Source organism: Cydia amplana, chromosome 19, assembly GCF_948474715.1.
Source record: "Cydia amplana chromosome 19, ilCydAmpl1.1, whole genome shotgun sequence".
Taxonomy (NCBI): Eukaryota; Metazoa; Arthropoda; class Insecta; order Lepidoptera; family Tortricidae; genus Cydia; species Cydia amplana.
In genome coordinates this window covers 3,852,175-3,864,510 of record NC_086087.1, presented here as the reverse complement: position 1 = coordinate 3,864,510, position 12,336 = coordinate 3,852,175, and the positions used below count along the sequence as shown (strand labels likewise).

The window sequence follows — 12,336 nt, the reverse complement described above, 5'->3', positions numbered from 1 at the left end:
TCCGAAATATGATCAACTCTGTGAAATTGATAGTCAAATACTAGAAAACTATATACTGTGTGTATATGCCTATGATGTTCTTATAAAATAATGTACACCTTATACAGTTTAATATTGACTTTAATATTTTCTCTACCAAATCCTAAGAGAAATAAATACAGATACCTATATATTTAAGAAGTAAATATATTGCAACTAAGCAGTTTAAGTCAACAGGGAATTGGAACTGTTATGAAACTAATTAAGTAATGACATAAGTCCTTTTATTAGACAATTAGACTAGGTCACATAATGAGCAATTGTTTAGATTATATATCTATTGTTGAAGCTCATTATTAAAAATGTTTTTTATACTATGTAGGTGCATACATATACAAGATACACTTAATTAGTCTTGATACCATTACCTATATGGAGCTATAATCAAATGAAACTAGATCCTTAGTACTTACCTCAGAAAGCTAGGTAATACTAGAATTATTTCTTTAGCCAATAAGGACAAATACAAACTCAAACAACAGATAAAGTCCTTATTAGTTTTAATGAACTTTGCTCATATAAATGGGTTGTTGTACCTATAGCTACAAGTTTGGCTAATGAATATGGTTATGTGTGTATTTAAAGAGCTGAATAGATAAAAGTACCTATACTGAATTTCGTATATTTTAAAGAAATACAATGCCAATATATCACCTAACGTGACATAATTTGGTGGCTAATTAAAATAAAGGGTTATAAATATATATTTTTTGCAGATATTTAAGTACTTACAGTAATACTTACACCCGTGTGGAAATTATTAAATGAGCCTAATAGAATGCATTAGGTACATTAATTTTGTTCAGGCTATTATGGTGGTCTTGTTTATATTTAAAGACCCTCTTTTCCGGTTTACCACACTGAGATACATCTGAGAGAAGACAACACAGCTATCGCAATTATTTATAAACCGGTAAAATGAAATACAGTATTTGTATGTCTAGGAACGTTAGCAGTGGTGTGAAAAGAGACATTACAATATTCTACTTAAATGCTATATGTGCTTTAAGTGTCATAAGCTGATTGAGAGAAAATAATGTAAGATTTCAGATTTAACGAAAATTAAATTTGAAATTTCTTACAACATTTTGGAAATCCATATACCTACCGAGTTATTGGTTATTATACAAACATCCTGGTGAAGTAACCCAGATGTTTTTTCTACATAAGTAGATGCTTTTGCAAAAAATATTTTATCTATGTTTTCCTTCCAACTGAAACGAAATCTAAGGTATTAAAATTTAGGGAAAGTAGAAGGCATCAAGGCTCGGTCATTGTAACTACTCAGTTTACAAAATATTTATATGCATATGTACATATAATTGTATGGACTTGCGCCCCAGCTCTCATTTATAAAACATATTTTATTAACTGGTTTCAAGTTTCAACAGCGTATTATCCTGGTTACCCCAGTGTTATCCAGGAAGTGCCACCAGTCATCACTGAAGGAGAAGAGGAAGAGGAGAAAGGAGTACAGTACGGTGTAATCCCTTGCGCCCAACACCGTCAAACACACACACACTTTAAATTATGGTGTATGTTATGTAAAAATTAATTACATTAATTATTTTATGGCATCTGTTTCAGAAGTGCTTGCCGTTTTAATAGCATTACTTATGTAATGAGGGAGCTAGGTATAGATGTGTAAATAATTGTAAATCTGCTCTTGTGCTTTTATTGGGGAATAGGCTCTCCTCAAATGATAGCATTGAACACTTTATGAAGAACGTTTTTTCGATTACACCAAACTCAACCATAAAGTGTGTCCTAGTACCCTTAATCGGTCTTAAATTATTTATTAACAGTGTCACCAACTAATGAAAATCATTCATTACAGGATTAAGAAAAAGTAAAAAATTATTTTAACACTTTTATTAGCTGTTGTGATTGTACACAACGTGCAAACCCTGTCCTTGATAAAATATCAAACTTTACTGTTATTCTGATTGATAAATTTCAGCAACCCTTGCTATCCATAGCATTAATTTTTCAGGGAAAACACTAATTTTAAATTGAATGAGGTGTAAAACATTGATTACCTGTATATAAATAACGAACAATAATATTCGTGATGGTAGTTATTAACTTGTTAGTGATTATTTATTGCCCTCAAAATCATGAAAAAATCACTTCCCAAACGATTTGTAGAGGGATTACTTAAGTCAACTCTTAAAGATTTGTATTGTTCTATTTTTATTTTCACCACCTATTTAACCTGTTATGTGTTGTGTCAACCGTAAATCGTTTAGGAGTTAATATTGGTGGAAGAAAAACATCAAGATGGAGTGATTCTTGTAATGTTTTTTTCTCAATTTCATAATCATGGTTCCATCCAATAATTTTGGTAAATCCTTACTATGATAAATGAGAAAATAAGTGTTACTTAAAGGTGTAACCAGCAACATACTGCCAAGAGTTGCTTATAGTTGTTGTATTCGCCAATAATTGCATCTCATGCTATCCTTTGATTTCTTTGATATTCCTATAATAATTAGGTTTTATGTGGTATTTGGTGGTATAAATGAAAATACTTAAGTACCTATTAATAAATAATAATATAAAAAATAATAATTCAGCCTTTATACGTCCCACTGCTGGGCACAGGCCTCCTCTCATTCGCGAGAGGGCTCGGGCTATAGTCCCCACGCTAGCCCAATGCGGATTGGGGACTTCACATACACCTTTGAATTTCTTCGCAGATGTGTGCTATTAATAAATAAGGATCAAATTATTTTTGTTTCAACTATCTATAGGTACTATACGATAGACAGTTTGATGAAATGATATCACTAGATCTCTAAATAATGTTGTAAACTAAATATACCTACATATATTCTGAAATCAGTTAATGATAACTAAAAAGGTACCTAATTTAAAATTAAATAATAAATCATTGTTAATCATTAATCAATGATTTCATTGTTCCCATACAAAGCCAAATCAAACTTTGAATACTTATCTCTAAACATCTACAAGTTAAAATTATCATTGAAGAAGTTTGTGCAGCGTAATAATAATTGGAAATTAAACGAACTTACCTGTAAGTGAAGTTCATTTCAATTATATTAGCTGCACAAACTTCGAAATGATAACCCATCCCACCCAGTACCCACGTTGTCCTGAGACAACCAGGGATTCGTGTACCTACCTATAATCCCTGTCAAAGTTATGGTAATATTGGCTTTGCTGAATTGGGGGCCAAGTTATTCCATCAATTGGCATATTCACTGCCAGCGTGAGCTACAAGCATAGCGGATACCATATGTTTTTTCCGCTTTGTAGCGATAAGTACCTAAGAATAGAGAACCCTAGCGGGCTACTGGCAGTGAAAGTGTTATGTCTTGGCTTGTTACTCTAAACTAAATGACATTTGACAGCTGACAGCGCGGGAACCGTTCAACGTAGGAGTTACGTTCATAAATCAGATACATATTTTTAATTTTGGCTTTGCCTCTCTGTAACATTCATGGAACAGGCTACATGATAAAGCGCGTACTACAAGTTAAAATTATCATTTCGAAGTTTGTGCAGCTAATATAATTGAAATGAACTTCACTTACAGGTAAGTTCGTTTAATTTCCAATTATATAATAATGCATACCGTCTGCCGGCTTTAAAAATGTATAACATAACTGTGCTACGTGTATGTTTATGCACTTTAAATTGACCGTGAGCCTGCAACAGATTTTTATGATCAAGTTTTTTTCGGGGCGATAACACGTACAGTGGTTAGTGTCAGCTGCCGCTCCGTTGGTGGGGAACGTAGCCACTCACTTTTAAAATCATTGAGCCAGAGCATGTTTCCTGCCATTTCAAAGATATTCAAATTTTTATCAGTTCTATATGTATAAAATAAGTAGCTTTTGCCTGCGACTTCGTCTGCGTGGAATAAGTACTTTGGGTAGGTACCGTACTTTTTTTTCATCCCCAAATTGGTCCACCCTAGAATATTTCCACCCCATTGTTTACACCCTAAAACTATTCTATATCCTTCCCCACAGTTCAAACTATACCAAGTTTCATCTAAATCGGTTCAGCAGTTTTTGATTCCCCATACAAACTTCCACCCCCCTTTTCACCCCTTTGAGGGGTGAGTTCTGGGATAAAAAGTATCCTATGTCCTTTCCCTGAACTCAAAGTGTACATATGTATACCAAATTTCATCTAAATCGGTTCAGCGGTTTAAGCGTGAAGAGGTAACAGACAGACAGACATCCTTTTATAATATTAGTATGGATAATTGTTTATTTGTCACCCCAGGAAGCGGAATGGAAGCAGTTCCAGTCCGACCTGCTGATGACGGTCCGCGTGGCCAACGACTTCAAGACCGAGGCGCAGCGCGAGCTCGAGCGGCTCGTGTCCGACAACAAGGCGGCCCGGGACCGAGTGCGGGCGCTCGAGGACCAGATACACTCGCTCAAAGGTACGCTCACACTCGCCAGCAGGAAGCGGGATGGAAGCAGTTCCAGTCCGACCTGCTGATGACGGTCCGCGTGGCCAACGACTTCAAGACCGAGGCGCAGCGCGAGCTCGAGCGGCTCGTGTCCGACAACAAGGCGGCCCGGGACCGAGTGCGGGCGCTCGAGGACCAGATACACTCGCTCAAAGGTACGCTCACACTCGCCAGCAGGAAGCGGGATGGAAGCAGTTCCAGTCCGACCTGCTGATGACGGTCCGCGTGGCCAACGACTTCAAGACCGAGGCGCAGCGCGAGCTCGAGCGGCTCGTGTCCGACAACAAGGCGGCCCGGGACCGAGTGCGGGCGCTCGAGGACCAGATACACTCGCTCAAAGGTACGTCCACACTCGCCATCAGATATTGGTTGACATTTTAACCACCAGTAAGTCTAGCACATGATTGGCGCGACAGTATCTCGCGGCGAGATAGGGTCTTTTATTAACACAGAAAAAGACGTGTATACTATATCGCCGCGAGATACTGTCGCGCCAATCTTGTGCTAGGGGTGCAGCCTTATGATTACTCTGTTTAGTGACTTTATAGGTCATACCAAAGAGAATAGAGTGTATAGAGAGTTACTGTCATGGTAAATTATGTAGCCACAATACATTTACTGCCATCTTTCGACAGAAGATTAAAACCGTTAGAACGCCATTTGACTTTGATCCTTATTCTTTCACTGATATGTGTTAATTTGTTAAATATGTCAAAAATTAACGCAATCTACTCGACAGTACGCCAAAGGTATGGCGCCATCTCTCGAAAATATTGCACCAAAACTTTGGTCTAGAGTCTAGTCTAGTCACACAACACAACTCCTTAACAATAGAGGCGTGTTCAGATATTTGTGAGCGCCTTGACCGCTCCGATATATCTGATGGCGACTGTACAATTAATAATTCTAGTATAAATTCATTTTTACCTTAGAGTCACTACACAATTTTTTTTATATATAAAACGAATAAGTAGTTGTGTGAACAATGTTTCTTTTGTATAGCTAGACTTTTCAGTTATGTTGGTTTTATTATAGTTTTAGTTCTTAGTGCATGTTAAATGGTGTACAATATAGGTAAGTTTAGAACGGGTTTCTTGTAATATTTACTTGTAAATAGGAAACAACACGACTTGCATGGTAGGGTTTAAACAGTATAAAGGTATATCGATACATAAATAATTTATATTAATAAAACATCGGTGAAATTAACTAGCAATGCTGTAATTGTGACGGTTTTCTGAAAGTATTCTCGGGGTTTTAAATAAAAAATATATATTTAAATAACTACCTACTTAACCTTTTGGTCGCCAATGACCGATATATCCGCACCGTAGGTTTAACACCAAAGACCGATTAATCGGTCACATATCTAAGAGCAACATACGTGCATATGTATAAAGTTCAATTTCAGTTTTGACACTTCGGTGACGTGGCGTCAGCGTGACAGCTTTTGTGTTTGACACGGCAGCGAAAAGATTAAACGTTAGAAAACAGATGAAGACAGAAAATATTATTTTCGCTAGTTTCGTAATCTCATTTGTGTACTCTAAGCGCCACTTGCACCATCGCACTAACCAGGGGTTAACCCAGTGTCAAATTGTACTTGTAACCAAGGGAACTCCAGGTTTAACCGATTAACCCCGGGTTAGTGGGATGGTGCAAGTGGCGCTAAGCTACTAGAGCTCCACAACAAAATATTGAGGATTAAAGCATTTTATACTTAAACTTATAGCGTTAATAATGCTGTACATTTATTCCGAAAGGTGAAATATCTGACTCGCAAATCCTTATCAAAAATTATGCTTGGATGTTATTGAGTAGTGTTGGCTTCGATATATTTAATACTGACAGTGAATGTTTGATGGCCGTCACAGTTACAGCATAAGCACTAATTAAGTGTAAAGCTTGTGATGTAGTCGTCACGAAAACTAACCGACTTACATCATTGTACCGTGTACTACATACCTAATATATTTGTACATACAGGTGTTGACAGATCAGTCTCGATGGATAGCGTCATCTACTCAGATGACGACAAATCTAGTGAGTTCAGAGACTCCCAAAGCGATATATCTAACAAAGACATATTCAGTAATATCAGAACGAGGTATCTATCGAGGGTCCATAGCGTGTCTGACTCTAGTTTGAAAGATACGAGCATAGTCAATCAGGCGTTCTATAAATCCAGTGTTCCCGAGGCAAAGAATGAAGGAATCAAAATAGAAATTGATAATGTTACGACAGATGAGACAAATGATGATGATAAAGGTTGTTCAGACACAGACCGATTTAATAATGGTGAAGATATAAAATTTGGTAAGCTAAAGAGGCAAGATGCTTTTGATGGAGCTGCAGATAAAATTAAAAGGCAAGACGCTATTGATATTGCTGCTGAAAAGGTAAAAAGGCAAGAGGCGTTTGATAATGCAGATCAGCCAGAAATATTTAAAGAATTTATAGTTCCTATTGTTACTAATAATCCCAAAGATAAAACCAAATCTGAATCGTATGAAGTTAAACCCAGAGATGGTACTATTTTTAGTACAAACCTAAGAGGCGTTTATAATGGTAAACCAAAAGCTTACAGTCTAGATAATCTACATAATCACGGTGCATTTAGAACATCATTAAAAGAGGCTACTAGTATTGAGTTTATAGGTGCTAATAATTATAGTGAGACGTCACTATTTACTGAAGGGTCTGATAGCGTGTTCCTTTCACCTCTTGAGAAAAACAATACATTTATAAGTGATCTCGTAGACCAAACACCGGAACTTAAAATACGTAACGTTTTAGATAAAACAGTAGATAAGGAAAGTAACAATAATATACCAGTCGTCAAAGCAGCATCTATTCTTCCTTTCCCATATCCTAATGATATAAAAACATCTCCAACTAACCCGTTTGTACCATTTATTCAAGACGTTATTCCTAAAGTGACGGATGTTAAAGAAAAGAATGTCGCTAATAGAACAGATCCTATTTCAGACCCCAAAGTTGTTCCCGAAGACCCGGTTGAAAAAGATTTTAAGAAAGCTAATGAAGACCTTAAATTGACATTTCGCTCGGCGATTGAACGAATTATTAAAAATGGTAAAACAGCCAAAAGGCCTTCGAAGGATATAGACAAAGATAAACATGTACAAATTATTGCCGCTGTTAGTAAGAACACAGGAAAAGCAGATAATCAGAGGTGTGACTCTCCTGAAATAGTTAAACTTGAGGTAAACAACAATACGCCTGAAAAAGAAGGGAATTTTGATATGATTGATTCAAATGTGACAAAAACATCTAAGCTTGTAGAAACAAAAAGTTCCGAAAATAAAAATCCATTTATAGAAGTTACAAATGAGCGAGCCCGAAATGATTATGAGGTCGAAGCAACAGTTGATGATAATATTAGTTACCATTTAAAAATAAACACTCTTAGTGATACGTCTTTTGAAAAAGCTCCAAAGACTACTGTCGCTCGTAAAATTACTCCTAATTATGAAAATAAGCATGAGAGAATAAAAGCCTTCTTAACTCCTATAAAAATCGTCGATGGTAATATTAGTTTACAAAGCAGTAACGCGTCATCCCCAATCGTAATAAGTCCAGTCTTAATACAACCAATCTTCTTTAGACCAAATATCACTTCTGCTGAAGTTAAACAGGAAAGCAAAAAAGCAACAATTTACTTCGATGATATAGACCAAGTTCGGGCTAATGAGGAAAAAGGTTCTAAAAGTCCATTAAAGGGCGATGACAGTCAAAAGAAAAAGGGAATATATCAAAAGAATTCAAAGCCGAGATTGCCATTTCTGTCTTGGAAAACGTTTGGATCAAATGAAAGCATACCAGACTCTAAATTATCCCCGACCAAAGTCAAACCTTCTGAAGTTAAAAGCGTCGCTAAGCTGCTTATAAAGCCGGATTTTCTTATTGATAACAAATATTATCAGCCAGTACAGAATGTTCCATTTGTCATCAATACTTCTCAGTCATTAGCTTCAACTGTTACTAGAGTAGATTCTAAGAGAACAGAAAATACTAATCCATTCTTACCAGTGTCACATCGAAGACAATCATCCGAACAATCAACTGAAAACTATTACGAGGAAATAGGAGAACCTGTCATACCATTCACCGTAGAAAAGAACGTGGCAGATGATGATAAAATTAACAAAAACCTTGCCAAACCCGAGCTAGCTAACATCCCGAGGGAAGAAATATTAGTTGTACCAAGAAGACCTAAAAGACCTAAGAAAGAGAAGCGTGTCAATCCAAAAATAATACTTACGCAAGAAGAAGAACCTACTGACATTCGTAAGGAGATGGCTCAAATAACCAAATCCGTAATATCATTATCCAGATCTCCCAGTGCAAAAGAATTGACTAAAAAACCTATCGGCCCTATAAGTGACATTGTTCATAACCTAGAAAAGCTCCCACCGTCTGACGCTCCTAGAAAGCTGTCTTTACAAGGTCAGAAGGCGCCTACAGTTGAGCCTAACTTCGGTTCTTTGCCTCGCGAAAAAAAGACCTACCACTGGAAGACCCTGGAACACAAAAGACTGTCGCATCCGATCAGGTCTCTGAATGACCCGCTGCCGGCGCGACCGCTACGTAAGTGCAGGCTTCACCGCGTCCAGTGTGATGTTAATAACTGGGTCTACTGTCCTTATTAGTGGAGTCTTTTGAATCCACAATTTTTGGGCTAGGGCCAAAATAACATGAATTTTCGAGAACAATCCCGTAAGGCCCATTGTGATACCTATAGTACTAATAAGTTAAGTGATTTCAACCATTTTCAAATGCAATTATTTTAATTCTTTCGTTCTATTTTAAACCCAGAGAAATTAATCCTTATTATCTATACTTGATTTCAAATCAACTTCCATTGTTTCTGGTGTCATCACCATCCTGTCCAGGTCTGGTATGATGGCCCATTAACCCATGATGGATGGGCCTTAGAAGGCTATGTCAGCCTCTCCTTAAAACCCCACCATTAAAACAATGGCAGTTAAATTTGATAAAATCAATAGTGAAAGGAATACGGTCGAACTTCTTTTGTTTTGAATACCAGCCAAACAAAGTAATGCAACTGTTCCAAATGAAAATGGTTTGAAGTAACTACCTACTACGGGTATGACCATGGGCCTTACGAAGCTATGCCAATGCCAAAATGCTCTATTGCGGCTGATTTTTAAGATCTGGCCACTAATATGGACTATACATATTTCCAAACTGCCAAGGATGCATTCCTCCTTTGGTCAGTTTGAAATACCCTACCCGTACAATGTGAGAAGTAACGTCGAGTGTCGTGTTGTTTGGACTCATGCGGTGGTGGGTGGTGGCGGTCTGTGTGTAGTGTGTCGCAGGCTTTAAGAGTCACCCCACACTAGTGTCTCCCGAGCGTTGTCGTCTAGTCAACTCTATGGCTGCTGCTCGACGCAACGTTGGCGCAACTGCGCAACGACGCCATTTTCCATAGCGCTGACTAGACGCCGACGCTCAAAATACGCTAGTATGGGGTGGAATTCAGTTGTTAATTGATTTGTATTTTATAAACCTACAGTTACATTTGCGCCAGTAACTTGTTTGCTTCACGATTCGCACAAATATTTAACTGAATTACAGTTTTTTTCTTTATCACATGTTTTAATGAAAGTAGTTAATAGTTGAAATGTCCAGTGTTCATTGCAGTGTAACCGATTAATTTGTTAATTAGTTAAAACGAAATACCTATAAGTATAAAGGTGTTTGAATGCAATAATTTTAGTAAAAAAAAAACAACACAATGAAGCAGTTATACTGTTACTTATTAACGATATAATCTGTATCTGTACATTCGACGACGGAATGAAGATTACTTGCAGGATTACTTTAAAGTATTTACAGCACATTAGCAATTTAACATAGAATAGTTTAAGTTCGCTTGTATCGCTTAGCTTGAGCCCTGTGGATTCAGGCTTACTACTTTGGTGGCAGTAACTGTTGTTTTAGTACACACACAATAATAAAATGCACTTTAAATTGCATTGTATTTTTGGTTTTCTGCGTCTTAATATTTTCTTTACTTTAGTAAGTTAAGTTCTAAAGAAAGATGTAAAATTACGAAACAAATCATATTTCTGTGTTTTTGTTATACCTGAACTAATGCTTTGTTTTAACAATATGATTACTAATTAAAAAAAAAACGTCCACACATAAAGTTCGGCCGAATACTGTCTTTGCCGTTAAGTATTTGGAAATAGGAATTCAGAGGCCTAAACCCATAACTCAAGGTTCTTAGCATTTGTGGACACTGTTTCATGCCTCAGAACGCCTGTGGGATGCCTCGGCATTCCCAGGCACACCGCGGCATGCCTAAGGACGTCTCGGTAATATGCCGAAGGATCCTTTGCCGTGCCATGCCGACAGTGAGCGTCGGGCCTTATTATAGGAATAGAGACAAATTCAAAATGGAGTTTCCGCAGAAAATATAATTCTAGTGCGCGCTGAACCTAAAATACTATGGTCGAAAAACTTACCTCGTCATTTGTAAACCTTATGTCAACTGGATAAGGTTTACAATTGTGGATTGGTGGTGTAGTTAATACTAGTATATTTGTACAGCGATGCCACCCAGAACAGAGGAGCCTCCGCCGCCCCCGCCGCTGCTGACCAGCGCTTCGCTACAGGACATCATGGCGACCGCGGCGTCACACCGGCGGACCAAGGGTAAACATTACAAGTACCGGCAACCGGGGTGATTAGGGATGGCTGGGGTGAATAGGGACAAAACTTAACTGACAGTTTCTTCAAAAATACCCACACAAATTGTATCCTTCGATTGAAAATAATAATAGATTTTGTATGATACAATTTGTGTGGGTATTTTTTAAGAAATTGTCAAGTACCAAAATCACATATTAAGTTTTGTACCTATTCACCCCAGCCATCCCTATTCACCCCGCTTGACGGTATTTAAAGAAAATGATGTGTACCTACTAGTACTGATTTTAGTAGACTCAAGCCTTCGGAACCATTCCCGTTTTTACCTACTTCTGGGTTGCCTTATTAAAAGGTTTTTTTTACTTACGACCCAATTCGAACAATGCTTATGTCATAGCGATGTCAATAGTGACATTTCTTTAACCAAAAACATCACTTTTTACACTGGCAGATCGGTATCGTATCGCTGTGATATCGTATATGCATTGTTCGAATGGGGCCATCATTGGTTAAATTCAACTCCTTAATCGTGTACGTTTCATTTCAGGTGTGTCTCGCCAAGACTCCCGACTTTCAGTGAAATCACTCATCGAGAGTATAGAGAACGCGGCGAAAGCGGCTAAACAGTCGCCAGCCACAACTCCGGTCACGGAGTGGCCTACGGTAAGTTGCTATACTCCGTAGATTTGAACCTGGCCCCGACCGGCTAATCCTTTGTCTATTGTGTTAAGTAAAACCGCACGTGCCGCTACCTGCGAAAAAAGGGTCGTGTCATTCTAATTGGCACCTGAGCGCGGGCTAGTCTAACGCTCAACAAACCAGTTTAGGTGCGCTAGCCACAACTCCGGTCACGGAGTGGCCTACGGTAAGTTACTATACTCCGTAGATTTGAAGCTGGCCCCGACCGGCTAATCCTTTGTCTATTGTGTTAAGTAAAACCGCACGTGCCGGTACCTGCGAAAAAAGGGTCGTGTCATTCTAATTGGCACCTGAGCGCGGGCTAGTCCAACGCTCAACAAACCAGTTTAGGTACGCTCTACGATGACACATTTTAGACTGGTTCTGTAGCGTTCGACTCGTTGGTGGTCCCTGCCACACAAGAAATTGCAAATTACTTTTCAATTTATTCATTTTGAATCTTATTG

General features: G+C 37.9%; 1 protein-coding gene across 1 annotated transcript in view; it reads left to right on the top strand.

Annotated features, from left to right (window-relative positions):
• The window catches only part of LOC134657113 (uncharacterized), a 75,479-nt gene that overhangs the window by 53,359 nt on the left and 9,784 nt on the right, over nucleotides 1–12,336 (top strand). Inside the window, exons 16-19 of the mRNA XM_063512666.1 lie at nucleotides 4,300–4,462; nucleotides 6,479–9,100; nucleotides 11,093–11,197; nucleotides 11,739–11,854. Coding sequence (XP_063368736.1) covers nucleotides 4,300–4,462; nucleotides 6,479–9,100; nucleotides 11,093–11,197; nucleotides 11,739–11,854 — 3,006 coding nt within the window. The remainder of the gene's footprint in view (nucleotides 1–4,299; nucleotides 4,463–6,478; nucleotides 9,101–11,092; nucleotides 11,198–11,738; nucleotides 11,855–12,336) is intronic.